The sequence below is a fragment of the Lathamus discolor genome, chromosome 1, assembly GCF_037157495.1.
Source record: "Lathamus discolor isolate bLatDis1 chromosome 1, bLatDis1.hap1, whole genome shotgun sequence".
Classification (NCBI taxonomy): Eukaryota; Metazoa; Chordata; class Aves; order Psittaciformes; family Psittacidae; genus Lathamus; species Lathamus discolor.
This window is the reverse complement of record NC_088884.1, coordinates 83,572,393-83,585,318: the sequence shown is the minus strand read 5'-3', so window position 1 is coordinate 83,585,318 and position 12,926 is coordinate 83,572,393. Positions and strand designations below refer to the sequence as shown.

The window sequence follows — 12,926 nt, the reverse complement described above, 5'->3', positions numbered from 1 at the left end:
ATACCTTATCTGGCTATTTAACTGTAACAGCTTAGGTCTCTCAAGTAATTCAAGGGGCTATTATCTTGCCTGTTGTGGAGAATGTGTTTGATAAGCCAATTAGTCTTTTCTCTTTGTACTTGGATAGAGAATATGTTTATTTCAAGTAAATCAATACATGTATTTGTTCTGTCTTCTGTTTAGTTTAAATTCAGCACTGCAGGTAAGTTTGTCTTGCCAAGTATTGTCTACAGATGTTTCTCAGAAAAATAACTAGAACATATGTACTTAGAAAAACATAAGGAAAAATGGCACAAGGGGTGGGAAAAGAAAGACGTACTTCTCTGTAACTATACACACATGAAATGTGATCCTTCTGTGAGCTGTGTCTGTGTAGATGGAGCTGGTGACAGTGACGATTCTGGTGAAGAAGGCAGACTTTTCACTGCGAGTCATAAGCAAGATAAATAAGAATACAAGTTACAGAAGGCATGATTTCAAGCCATAATAAATATAAGCAGGACCAAATGAAAGTTACACAGTAAAGACTTAAAAATCTGATCAGCACAATAAGCACAACTTCAGGGGAGAGCACAGCTGTTCTCAAGAAAGACCATTACTCAGACCTGTGAATGACTAGTAGAACACCAAAGGAACAAACAATGGACACATGAATGTTGATGTGTAATTTATGTTGCAAAGTCGGGGGGTAGAGGGAGGTAAAATTTAACTAGTCAGGATAGTCCCAGACCCACCTTTATATCCCAGCTCAGATTAAATAAGCGGTTTTTATTCTGCTGAGTACTACATAAAATGTATTTACAAGTTCTGGTTTTGATTATCAAGTCACGGAAAGGATTGCTGACTGCACTACATAGGTTCATGTCACCTTTTATACACATAAATTGAACCATTTGGCTTACTTAAACATTCCCATCACCAAAAATCCTAATGATGTCTTAAATCCTATCTTCTTTCTTCCTCCCCTCCTTCACATGCCCCCCCTTTTTTTTTAATATCTCTGCAAACAATTTTGCTTTATTCCAGCCTTCTCTTCTTGCAAAGTAGTTCACAAAAGTCATTTTACCAGTCAGCTAGTGTTTCCTGTTTCTTCATCTTTTCTTATTCCTGGAAACATGACCAAACCGGGATCTTTTACTTGCTAGTTCAAAATTTACTAGATATATTGGAAACCCTCAAGGATTCCTCAATCTTGGGCCATCACTTCGCAAGGAGGTAAGGGGAAACAATCTATATATACCCAGGACTGAAACGCTGTTCTGTAAGATGAATAGGGAAAGATTTGTTCCAACTAACCGCTATAGTATGACTCAATTTCTGGCACTAGTTATTTAACTCCCTGAATTACATGCAACCATAAAACCTACATTAAAACCTCACAAAACTGGAATTTCTGTAGTTGTCCACTGGGAAAATATTTTTCTCTATGTTATAAAACCATACACTTGATATCTAGACTAGCTCAGCACTTTCAATTCACAAGGGTTTCATAGCATCAAAAGACAGTTGAAATGAAGTTTTACATACGCACTGTGTAAGTTACACTTTAGTCAAACTCTTTTCCATACCTGCTGTTGCCTTATTTCCTTTTGAAGACTGTGCTGCTAATTCAAATGAAGACATAATTCCTTCTTGTTCTTGAACACTAACCACTTCACTTTCTTCTGAGCTGGTTTTGGGTTTGTGGTTTGCAACTGTGGTCACACTCTGCAAGCTGGTTAAAAAAGCACAGCGTTTAGAACTTGCTCTAACTTAATTTCAGGTGTTAACCACTAAGTATAGGAGTTACAATTTAATTTTCTTCTGTTAATAGAAAACAGTTGCAACCTACAAATTTGTGTAATGTAAAGTCAGCATGTATTTTGAAACCCTTCTCCTTGTAAAGTTAGACTTAAAAAAACCCCAGAAAGTACTGGAAATTGAATTCCTTTCCTTTACGTGCGCTTGCAGTTTCTTACTGTGTGATATATATTTCGCTGAAGGGTGCTGCGAGAAAGTTACGACCTAATGTAAAAACTCTCAGAATCTGCAGTGCAACTTACATTACCATTATGAATCCTTAAAGAGGAATATCCAAGGCACAATGTTAATCTAATTTTGCAGTGCTCCAAAATAGCAAAGTAAAAGTTAAAGCAGGAGATATAGAATAAGCAGTTTAGTCTGCTCCTAAATACCAGTGGTAAAGGGCTTGCTGTGGAAGCCCTGGCAGAAGCTTTCATAATAAACAGATACAAAGCTTGAACTGGCATTACTAAATACATTTTGTATCCCAAAGCAACAATTATGAAGTATTCTGTTTATAACTGGGGCAATACTTGAAAATATACATTATTTCACCGACCAACTCATCACCTCTTACTGAACCCCTTCAGTGGTTGGGTTTCTCACTAGATTTCTCTATATGTAAACCACTCAAAACCATATGAATATACCTTTTAAGTACTTAAGGCAGTATTTCATTAGTTACTCGGTCCATTCAGCTAACAAATACAGCGTGCAAGTTTAAATAGCCTCTGAACATCTTGTTTTATTTTTACCTTATATCACCATCACGTGTTTCTTCCAACTTATTTTTCTTTTCCTTTTCTGATTTCTCTTCATTACTCACTTCTTTTGAGTCAGATACAACATGTGCATCTGATAAAAGATCATCAGTTTTTGTCAGCTATAAAAAAAAAAAATCGAAATAATGAAACAGAAAGCTGTAACACACACTGAATGGCAGATAAGAAATACAGTATCAGGAAACAGTTTTATTAACAGACAAATTTTGCCATCATGTATACTTAGTAACTCAGTATTACCTAACTTAAGAAATTTTTATCAATACCATTCAGGTTAATAGAGCTATCCTGAACCTTATACCAGAGCCAATGGACAGGGGTTGGCTTAATAACTTCCAGAACTTCTCTGAACTCTGGATTGCAGCCTGCCTATTTTTTCATGCTATGCCTTTTCACACTGACAACAGATTCCAGCTACTGATATTGCTGATAAGCCTGAATAGTGCTCTTAAAGGTCTGATTTGATATAGCCAATAAGTGTATTACATAATTTTCCTTTATAACATTTGCATACTTAACAAAGCTACAGACTTGCAACAGAAAGTGTTTTCAAATAACAACAATAGATGTTAATTATCTGATTTTATATCATTCTCCATCAGATGTATGTTTAGGAAAAGCTAAATATAAAACAGGAAAACAAAAGGAAAAATGAGTGAGGAAAAAGAAAAGCAAAAGATGATTAATTAAAGAATATGGATAGAAAAGAAGAAAAAAACCCTCTAGACAAGATTTGAAAAAATTATTAAACTATGAGCAGGATATGATTATGTAGAAACAACTCCAGTAATCTATTCCCCACAGTCAGTCTGATTTTGCTGTATGTTCAGGGCACTTTAGTACCAGAAACACCAAGGTAACTCACTGCCAAGTGAGTCTGAGACTATTTCAAGACAGAAATCAATCCAGTGACCAAATAGTACAAACTACAGTTACTGCCCACTTCCATGTATAAGTTGTTGTGTCAGATTTATTCTGCTTCCCCTAAACTATTTGATGCACTACAGGCAACCAAACAAAAAGTCAGGTGTATTAAATGATGGAAAAAAATCTTACATTGGGATATCATAAGCAATGAACCAGCAGTGATTATTATTTAAAGTTACATTATTTATTATTAAAGATGCATCAATATCAGGTTTGTTTCAAAGAAGTAAAGAAAGATTTGTACTTTTCTCATCAATCAAGACAGTAACAGAAAAAGTTAAGTAAAATGAAATTTAGGAAGACCATATACAGGAAAATTCCATATATCAGCTGATACAATTCTGTATTTCTCCATAGAGTATTTATTATACCCCAAAAGAAATCTTAATTTTCCAAGCAAAAGGAACAGGTTCGATTTCCCATACTCTGATGTCTGTGGCTCAAAATTTTTCCACTGCAAGACAGGCTGATGTACAGTTCAATAACGGGCAGTTTAGTACCTCTTTAGTAAAACCCAAATGACTTACTTTTTCTCCATCATGTTTTAAATGTGCTGTTTCTTCTCCTGGACTTCCATTATTTTGTTTCAAATGATTTTCTTTATTGGTGCTCTCTAATTCCTTCATGTTATTAGATACCGTATCATCCTTTTTTCGATTCTGTGGAACGAAATTGACACACAGATATATTCTTACAAAAGTTATCAGAATTTCAGTTCTGAGACTTGTGCTGTCCTCTGTGATTAAAAAAAAAAAAATAATTACTTAAAAAGAGACCTACACTGCAATAAAGAAAATGGAAATTGCTAAGAACTTTTTTTGTACCTTTCAGAAGAGTTCAGTCTAACAATCTTTTTCTCTGTAAGATTATTGTGGTTTATGCACCTGCCTGCCCCTCCAATCTCCAGCATTACTACTAGTCACCTTTGTCTTCTGAGATTTCATTCACATTTAACTCAGCCACACACTGGCTCAGTAACGTTCTTATTTGTGTTTGTAAGCACTGAGTTTTTAAAAAATATCCACTGCACAGAGGTTAATTTGATGTAAAAATTTTGAGGAAGGATGGTAGGCGTGACTTAAGATCATGAACTGCGCATCTTGGCAGAGTAGCAAACCGAACTGAAGTGAGTGAGGTTCACATAAATCTCATCAAACTAAGCACAAGGACTGAGGAAAATAGGAGCCATGAAAGCAGTAAATCTTGTGGCTGAATTCCTGTGATTTAGTACAAGCACTCTGTTAAGAGGAAATTCCATGTAAGTCAGTTCACAAATCTTTACTTTCTGAACAAAAGTCTGCACCCATATTATACACTTCTCCTAAACAGTAACAATTGTGAAGCAGCTTCCTTTTGTATATTGGTAATGATTTAAAAATTACACAGTAGGCTGTTTATGAAATAGTATTTTTTTTCTCCAGTTCTTAAATAACCAAACCCCAGCTAAAAATTGACTTTCAGCAGTTAATGCTATTGCACCATTTTTGTGTATAGAAATCAATAAGCATAGAAATTATGCTTTTAAAAATAAGAGCTATTACTGCATTGTAATACCTCATCTTGGGGCTTTTTGCCAAATAGCACTCTGGAAGAATTAAAGTTTTGATAGAAAGAGTGATTTTGTAGCATGGACTACTAGCTAAATATTCAATTCAGGCACATTCTCACTTATTCTATAAATTTATCTCATCCACGTAGCACTGATCCCACAGAGAAGACTGAGTAACATGCTGACATGAGCAGATTTCTTTTGAGTTCTGTGTAGCAAGCAGTGCTGGCACAGAGGATTTGGCCATTTCCACCACTCTGCTCACAAAGTGCTGGCTAAGCAGGTATGACACATACACGACTGTAGTTTCCTCACCTTAAGGAATGAAATGACACCATAGGAAAATGATAACGCTCAAACACCTCTGTGAAAACTACAAAAAGAAACATCTGCAAAGCTTTGCTCTGCACGTCGTCTTCTTGAGAAAGGCAGTGTTAATCACAAAAATATTTGCAGGAGCCTCCTTCATATATAGCATTCATGATGTCAGCCCAAATACAGATGCTCTAAAGCGATTGAATCCAGTGTCTTCTGGGGATCAGTATTGTTGAAGGAAAAGTAACTTTTGTATAGCTCTGAAGGCAGTTTAACATGCTCAGGGGAAAGAAATCAAACCTAAAACCTCTTTGGAAATATGCTGACTTCTTAACAGTGCAATGTATTTAATCTGGTTTTAGAAAATCAGATATTAAAATGCCTACAAAACATAAAAGACATGGAGTGAAAAAAAACAAAAAGTAAATAAAAATAAAGCAGCAATATGGTCTGAGGAAAAAAAGCATGAAGTATGCCACAGGATTTTTTTTTTTTGGTTGGTTGTTGTTTTTTTTCTTTTTTTTTTTTTTTTTTAATAAAGGATAACTTTATTAAACTATTGAAAAAGAAAACTAATTCTTACCAGTTAGAAAGCAGTAGGCTGTATAACATCAACTGCCCTGGGTCTGTTTTTTTTTTTTTTTGTTTGGTTGGGGTTTTTATAGCTGTATATGCAGGGTAGTATTTCCTGGTTAATGACAAACAGTTGTATCTTCCTCGTCTCTCCTCACCCATTACCCTTTAATAAACTCACTTCTTTGCCTTAACAAAAGGGAGGGTTCTAGTTTTATGTATTTATGGGCTCAAAACACCACAGCAAAAGAGCACTACTTAAGAGCTATCATCATAAACATACACTTCTACCTAAAAATGTTACAGATTTTTGAATAGATTACATGGCAGAACAATCTTCATAATTTATACATCAACCGAATCATGATCCTGCCTGACACGGCTTTTTGTCACAGAGCTTGCAATTTCATGTTGTTTGCTAAATTTGACAAAACCCCCTGTTAACAAACATCACAACGCATAATCAAACATATGTGGATTTGAACTATTTATTTTCCCCAAAGACAAAGAAATGACTTCCACCATCATAAGGTATAAGCATGAAGATTGTCATCTCCCTTTCTCTTGTGTCTGGCAGAGAACTGTGACTGTTACTCTACACAAGCAGTTTCAAATAGACGTCTGTGGTATCATTGGATTTTGGAGAGAGAACAATTTTTAAAATAACCTTTTTTTTTTTTTAACTGGACACAGTGAGGTTTTTGAGTAATGGGGGACCCACCTGTGCCAATCTGAATGGATTATCTCTGACAAACGACAAACTCTGTGAGGGAGACTGGTCTGAAACGCCAATAATATTGAGTCCTTTTCTCTTCTCTCTCAGACAAGCTTGTTGGTGTCTCTTTATTCTTTCCATCTGTTCCTCCACAGTCATTCGAGGCCGTGTGCTTTCTGCAAGACACAGCTGCTCCACTGCACTTCTTGGTCTTTCCTTAAATGGGAGAAAACACACACACACACACACACACACACACACACACATATATATGTATGAATTTAAAAAGCAAGGTTCTAAACTGTTTGGTTTGTCAGAGAATATCACCTAATGATTTACTAGAAAGCAGAAAAATAGCGGGCAAGTAAAGATCTAAAGATCTCTTGTGTATGTGAAGAAAGTGAAAGAAACAGTTATTAATAAATTAACGCGGAAATTCAAACTAAAGGGAAAGAATAATTTACTTATTTGAAAACTGACATTACCACCATCAATGACAAACATTAGAAGAATGCTAGATGCTCTCTCAAAGCCAACCTATCAAGTTGAAACTATTTACCAGACATTATACAACAGGCTAACACAAGTTACTTGACTGAGACAGAAACATAATCAAAATTTAATGATCCAGGATGTTTTTATCAGTTGGTCTAACAGTGATTTCTGCTTTTTATTACAGCTGGGCATCATTTAATGGGAAGGGCAGGCTGAAACAAAGTGAATTCATCTCCAATTAAAAATGCATAATTCTAAGCATTGTATTATTCCCAAAACAACAGCCATCACTATATCTACTCTGTTCTTGAAATTCACTAATTTCTAGATAGAGCTGTACTTTGTAGTGCTCTGTAAGACAGAAACAAACAAACAAAAATTACTTTGGGCTAATCAGCTGCATTCAGCACTTTCACAGTAACTGATTTCACTTCTGAGAAGTGGCATTCTTTCTCCAATCAACAGCCTGGGAGTTTCTCTCTCCTCCCCCATTCTTCCTAGAACTTCTTTTATTCATGCTGTAACTATAGCAGAAGTTTTCCTCCCTTTTGCATGAACTAGATTTAAACATCTGTCTTCAACCCGGAGACTACAGGACACTGTAATCTGAAATTTCAGGCTTATTACCCACATATTGCTTGTTGTATCCTTATTTTCTGCCTACTTTAGGTATTTCCCAAATAATTTTAGTATTGAAATAAATAAAAGACAGTATTTTAAACAGGGGCTGTTAAATTTCCCCAGAAGCCAAATACAAGCCCTTGCAAGTTTTAACCTAAGACGCTTCCTGTACTTTCAACCCAAGCCTGAACTTCAGTAGCTTAGATTTACCATTACCACTTACTTCTTGCCCAATCTGAGTGTCTCTATGCAGTTTAACATACACAACCTTTGTAACTTTGTCATTCTTTCTGCAGCTGTCTCCATTAACCTTGTATATTATATTTTTGTAACAGTGACTATTTTGCAAAGAAAATTAAAATTATAACTTTAGAAGCAACTACAGAAATTTAACTGAGAAATGACACATCACTATCCATCAATGGTCAAAAGTTATTTTCAAGTACCGTTCTTAGCTCTAGCTTCTTATTCTTCCTCAAAGTGACATAGGAGGCTATTGTTGAAGACTCCGGCGTTGGTGATTTGGTTCTGGGCGGTACAACTCCCACAGGAAAATGTGAGCCTGTGAAACAGTAAAGCAACATACTAACATTGCCAAGACAGTTTAGTTTCTTGTTTTCTAGGAAATATGTCTTGTCAGCCTTGGAAACTACTGTTCAAAAGACTGCAAAGATCTTAATGCCTATCACCTCTGTTAAGGTGCACAGGCAGATGACTAGCCCTTAGCCTGAGGCTAACAAAACAGTCTGGAGGTACTTAAATGTCAAATCCATCATTCAAAACGAAAACTACAAAGCAAAAGTTTGGGTCTCCTGCAGACATAAGATACAGCAGAACTCCGTTTTCTTTGTGTGTCACCTTTATGTACCACTCAGATCATAAACATTCTACTTGCAGACAGCTGTAAGGGTTAGTTTACATTGTCCCATTAAAACATTTCTCTTTGTTGACTTTCGAAAAGAGAGGGAAAGGGCTGATACGACAAGTGTCTAGCAGAGTAATGTGCACAACAAACTAGAAAACCAGTTTTAAATTTCCTCCAAAATTTACTAATTTTTAGAGCCACCCCCAAACCGCAAGAAAGAAAAATTGTAGAGAGGAGCTGCCTCAGTTTGTTCCCTTTCCACCTTCTAAACTGTTAGGACAGAATAGCATAAAAATGTTTGTTTAAACACCATGTATTTGTAATGGCATATGGGCTATACAAAATCCCAACCAACCAGGAATGGTTATATTTTTCCTACTGCAGGGAATTGTTAATATAAATGAATGTTCAGAACAGGACATATCAGTTCAGAAATTCATATGCTGATAATAGGGGCCAGATAATAAATCACAGCTACGATAAACCAAATACACTCTGTTGTTTAAGAAGGTAAGAAGTCTCTTGCTGCTTGCTACTGATGCAGCTATACTCTTCCCTGTCCCTGAATATTATTTATATTAGAAGAATTTGCATTATTGCCTTCCCTCACTGAGGACTGTTTTTCTACAAATGGACATAATAAAATTATTTCTGTCTTTACAGAAGAAGATAGAAAGCAGACTGGGGTGCTCAAAAAGCATTGGCCTGCTTTTTATACAGTCAGCATAGGCTTTTTTATATTGTGATAATTACTCTTCCTCTTGTCATAAATTACTCTAAATAATCTGGAACACCACAAGTCAATAAACTAGGCCTGTTGTCAGAAGGGCAACTTCCTCAATTTAGGTGGCTGATGATTAGCGTATCTCAGGCTAGCCTTGCATTTTTCACCACCAAGGTAAAATAAATTTACTATCTATCTTAAGTGAATATTATACCTCAGCAAATACCACAGTGAATTTGAATTGTCTAATTGTCTGGTAAGTGCAAGCTTAATTAAATCACAGGGCCATTCTCATTGTTCACACCCAAACTGTTTGCTAATTTACTTTTAAAAGCCTCTGTTACCATTCTGATGAAAATAATATCCTTATATGATCATAATTCTTGCTCAAATTTTGGTACTGTTGCCCAGCCTGCTGTGGGCATACTTAGTCCAATTACCAGAACAGAAGGCAGTGATCCTGCTGGCACTGAAAACATCAACTGTTATGGCATAAAAAATGGGTAAGTTTAGTTACTTTTTCTAAAAGCTCTTAATATGGTTTTGGGGAGGTGACTCAAGTGCTTTTCCTGAAGTCACCTTTAACAAACTATTCTGTGTGTTTTAACAAACAGAATTGAGAAGCACTTCCTGGTAAAAGACTCTACCAAGCAATTAGTTGCTTTTATAGAAGCTAGATGAAGAGAAGAATCTAAAGCATTTAGCAACTGCAAAGACCTTTATTGTCTGTACACTCCAAGGTCGTGATCATTATTCCTATTATATCAGAGGACAGAAGGCAATTCTACAATTACAAGATTAAAAAAAGAAAAAGACATTGTTTCCCTGGCTTATGAGAGCCTGAAAATTCTGTGGTGCTGCCTTTTTGGACGTTCCAGCGACATAACATTGGGAGCTTGATTCAAAAACTGAGTAATTGTTCAAGGGCAAGAACATAAAATGGGTAATTGTTCAAGGGAATGGTGTGTGGGGAATGTGAGTGATGTGATTAGACATGGTGTCAATAAGGATTTCAGGGTTGTTGGTGAGTGTAATGTTTGATTTTTCTGCGGTGTAATTGACTAAAATCTTTCTCGTCATGTAATTAAATCATTATTTTATCTGGAAGCTCTTTCATCACATTAAGAAAGGGACAGGCTACAAAAATATGAAAGATGATATAGCTTCCGTAACACAGTTAAAACTTTGTATTCCTTGTGAAAAGGCTGAAAAGTTGTAAACACTACGCCTGGAGACAAACCTTTAGCAGCAGATTCTGATTCTGAAATTTGTTCTGTCTTTTCTTCACCATTAGACTCATCCACTTCTGCTACTGTAGTTAACTCTGGTTCACTCTTATAAAGCCTATAATCAGGACCCTGAGAAATGACAAGTTACGAGGTAAATAAACAGGCATATTTCACAAACATTTATGTCTCAGGACTCAAAACAGTTACTTTGCGACAATTCTGCTCTCACTTTAAGACAATGTTTGATTGTTCAAGTGCCATTGCAGCAGAATTTCTTTGTAGTTAATTACAGTAACAACATTTGCAGACTTCCAGAAATTGCAGAAAAAAACTGCCACAAAAATGTGGAGGGGGTTTCCCTCTTCCCCTCTTTTAAAATGATCTTCAGGAAACAAACTGGTGTAAGGCTTCAGCAAAAACTGATTCTGAGCCTAGAGTTCTGTAACAACTTGTGAGCAGAAGAATCTGCTGAAATGTACTCAGATACAAGCATTTAAGTCTTAAGACATTTTATGTATGCACAGAATATATGACAGGAAAATATGAAGAGCAAATGATGGAGCTAGAAATAAAAGTAAGTAAACAAAGGTAAAAACGTAACACAAAAGTAGCCAGATGACAAAATAAAAATTGTGACTGTGCGAACAAAGGGGGATGCTTCAAGAACAATGTGGCAATTTAAGCCACTTACACAGTAAGATCCATTTCTCTGATATCCTTGAACTTGGTGAATCTTCTTTTCTTCTGGCAGATGTACTGGGCCCCTGCTATAACAGAGCAAGGAGCTGCTATCACTGGGCAGAGGGGGGATTATGGGAGGATGCTCTGTAAAGTCATAGGACCGAGGGAGTGGAGGACGAGGTGGGACTACTTCCTCTTCCTAAAGATTGTAGAATAGTCACCTTATTTAGATGTGCACACCTGTTACAATTATTTATAACTTAAAGAGAAAAATATATTACCATAGCTATGCCAGCTATAGATTCTGGAATTAAAGGGACAATGTCACACCAAAAAAACCCAAACAAAAACCCAAACAACCTCTCCCCCCCCCCCCAAAAAAAAAGAAGGCCAAGACAGCTTTAGTTTCTTCAGGTTTCTTTGTATTGCTCATTTGGTTGCTTTTTATTTTATTAGCACCATCTGGACTGAAATACTTCAACAGTTTCATTATTCAGCTTCTCAGAATTTTCAGTTCTAACACCTGCCCTTTCTGTTGGCCACATATGAACATTCTGTATCATCCTTTTAAAAATTAAATTCAATATCTTTTTAAAGATTTTTACATGGATTAGGCTTTTAGAAAGTTCTGTAAGCCAGATGTACCTTGCAGACATTTTAGATAACCATGACAATGTCCCTTTAAAACTGTAACTTCTAGCCAGATTTTCAGAGGAATTGAACATTTGGGAGCTCCCACAGTTTTAGCTGTTCTTGTGAGTGCTCTGGCCATCTGAGAACCAGGCTTGATACGTGCATCAACATATAAAGCAATGTCTTTCTTCCCGTAAAAAGTGTGGTGGGTAGAAAACAAATCCATAAATCGGGGTTTATATTTCTAGGGAAGAGCCTAGGGAGAGGAAAAGGTGAGAAATGGAAAAGAGAAACATACCAGTGAGAATATAAAGAACAAATACACAGAACAAATGAAAGTGTTAGAATTACTAGTGGAGATATAAGCCTCTAAAACTAATTCATAATGCAATATTTCCACAGAAACAGACAGAATAAATATTTCAGATATCCTTAAAACAATTATAATAATGTTAATTCTTATTATAGGTATATCAGAAATTCAGTGATGCTAAAATGGTAAATATGCTAAAACCATACCTCATTTTTGTATTTAATAGCTGCAAATGCCCTTGATCCCATGATGCCTGTTTGGGGGAGGGGAAGATGTATAGAAAGAAAAAGAAAAATTGTTTTCAACAAACAGCTTTTAAAATCTGAACTATAACCTACTGCTATCAAACAAATACACAAAGCATCAACCTCCTTTCTCAGCAAACTGTATCATTTTTTCACACATATAAAAGCAGCTACAGAGCTTGTCCTTTAAAAATGTAGATGATCTAATTTCACTTCCCGCAATACAAAAACAACCGGCTTACCTGCCTCTGAACAGCTTCTTTGCTGTTTATGTTTACTTAAACCCTCCATGACATCTTGAATTCTCCACAGTTCCTTCTGAATCTGAGCACGCTGTATCCCTGCTGACTCAGTCTGCCAATAAATAAACAGCACATATAGGAAATAAATTGGAATACCACTGCAAGCAAAAAAAGAAAACAAACAGAAAACCATGTCTTTCTTTAGACTACACTGCATATCATTCCCCATAAAACA

General features: G+C 36.0%; 1 protein-coding gene across 8 annotated transcripts in view; it reads right to left on the bottom strand.

The window, feature by feature from the left end:
• The window catches only part of PLEKHA5 (pleckstrin homology domain containing A5), a 153,956-nt gene that overhangs the window by 3,948 nt on the left and 137,082 nt on the right, over positions 1 to 12,926 (bottom strand). For 4 of the 8 annotated variants that reach the window (XM_065683429.1, XM_065683445.1, XM_065683454.1 and 1 more), the window contains 9 exons: positions 12,692 to 12,803; positions 12,411 to 12,457; positions 10,589 to 10,706; positions 8,206 to 8,321; positions 6,650 to 6,859; positions 4,019 to 4,150; positions 2,538 to 2,665; positions 1,569 to 1,714; positions 340 to 424 (listed from right to left, as the gene is read on the bottom strand). In XM_065683429.1, the coding sequence (XP_065539501.1) occupies positions 340 to 424; positions 1,569 to 1,714; positions 2,538 to 2,665; positions 4,019 to 4,150; positions 6,650 to 6,859; positions 8,206 to 8,321; positions 10,589 to 10,706; positions 12,411 to 12,457; positions 12,692 to 12,803 (1,094 nt within the window). Of the gene's footprint in view, positions 1 to 319; positions 425 to 1,568; positions 1,715 to 2,537; positions 2,666 to 4,018; positions 4,151 to 6,649; positions 6,860 to 8,205; positions 8,322 to 10,588; positions 10,707 to 11,268; positions 11,458 to 12,410; positions 12,458 to 12,691; positions 12,804 to 12,926 lie in introns of all 8 variants that reach the window. The other 4 variants (XM_065683438.1, XM_065683544.1, XM_065683535.1 and 1 more) reach the window with 2 other exon arrangements.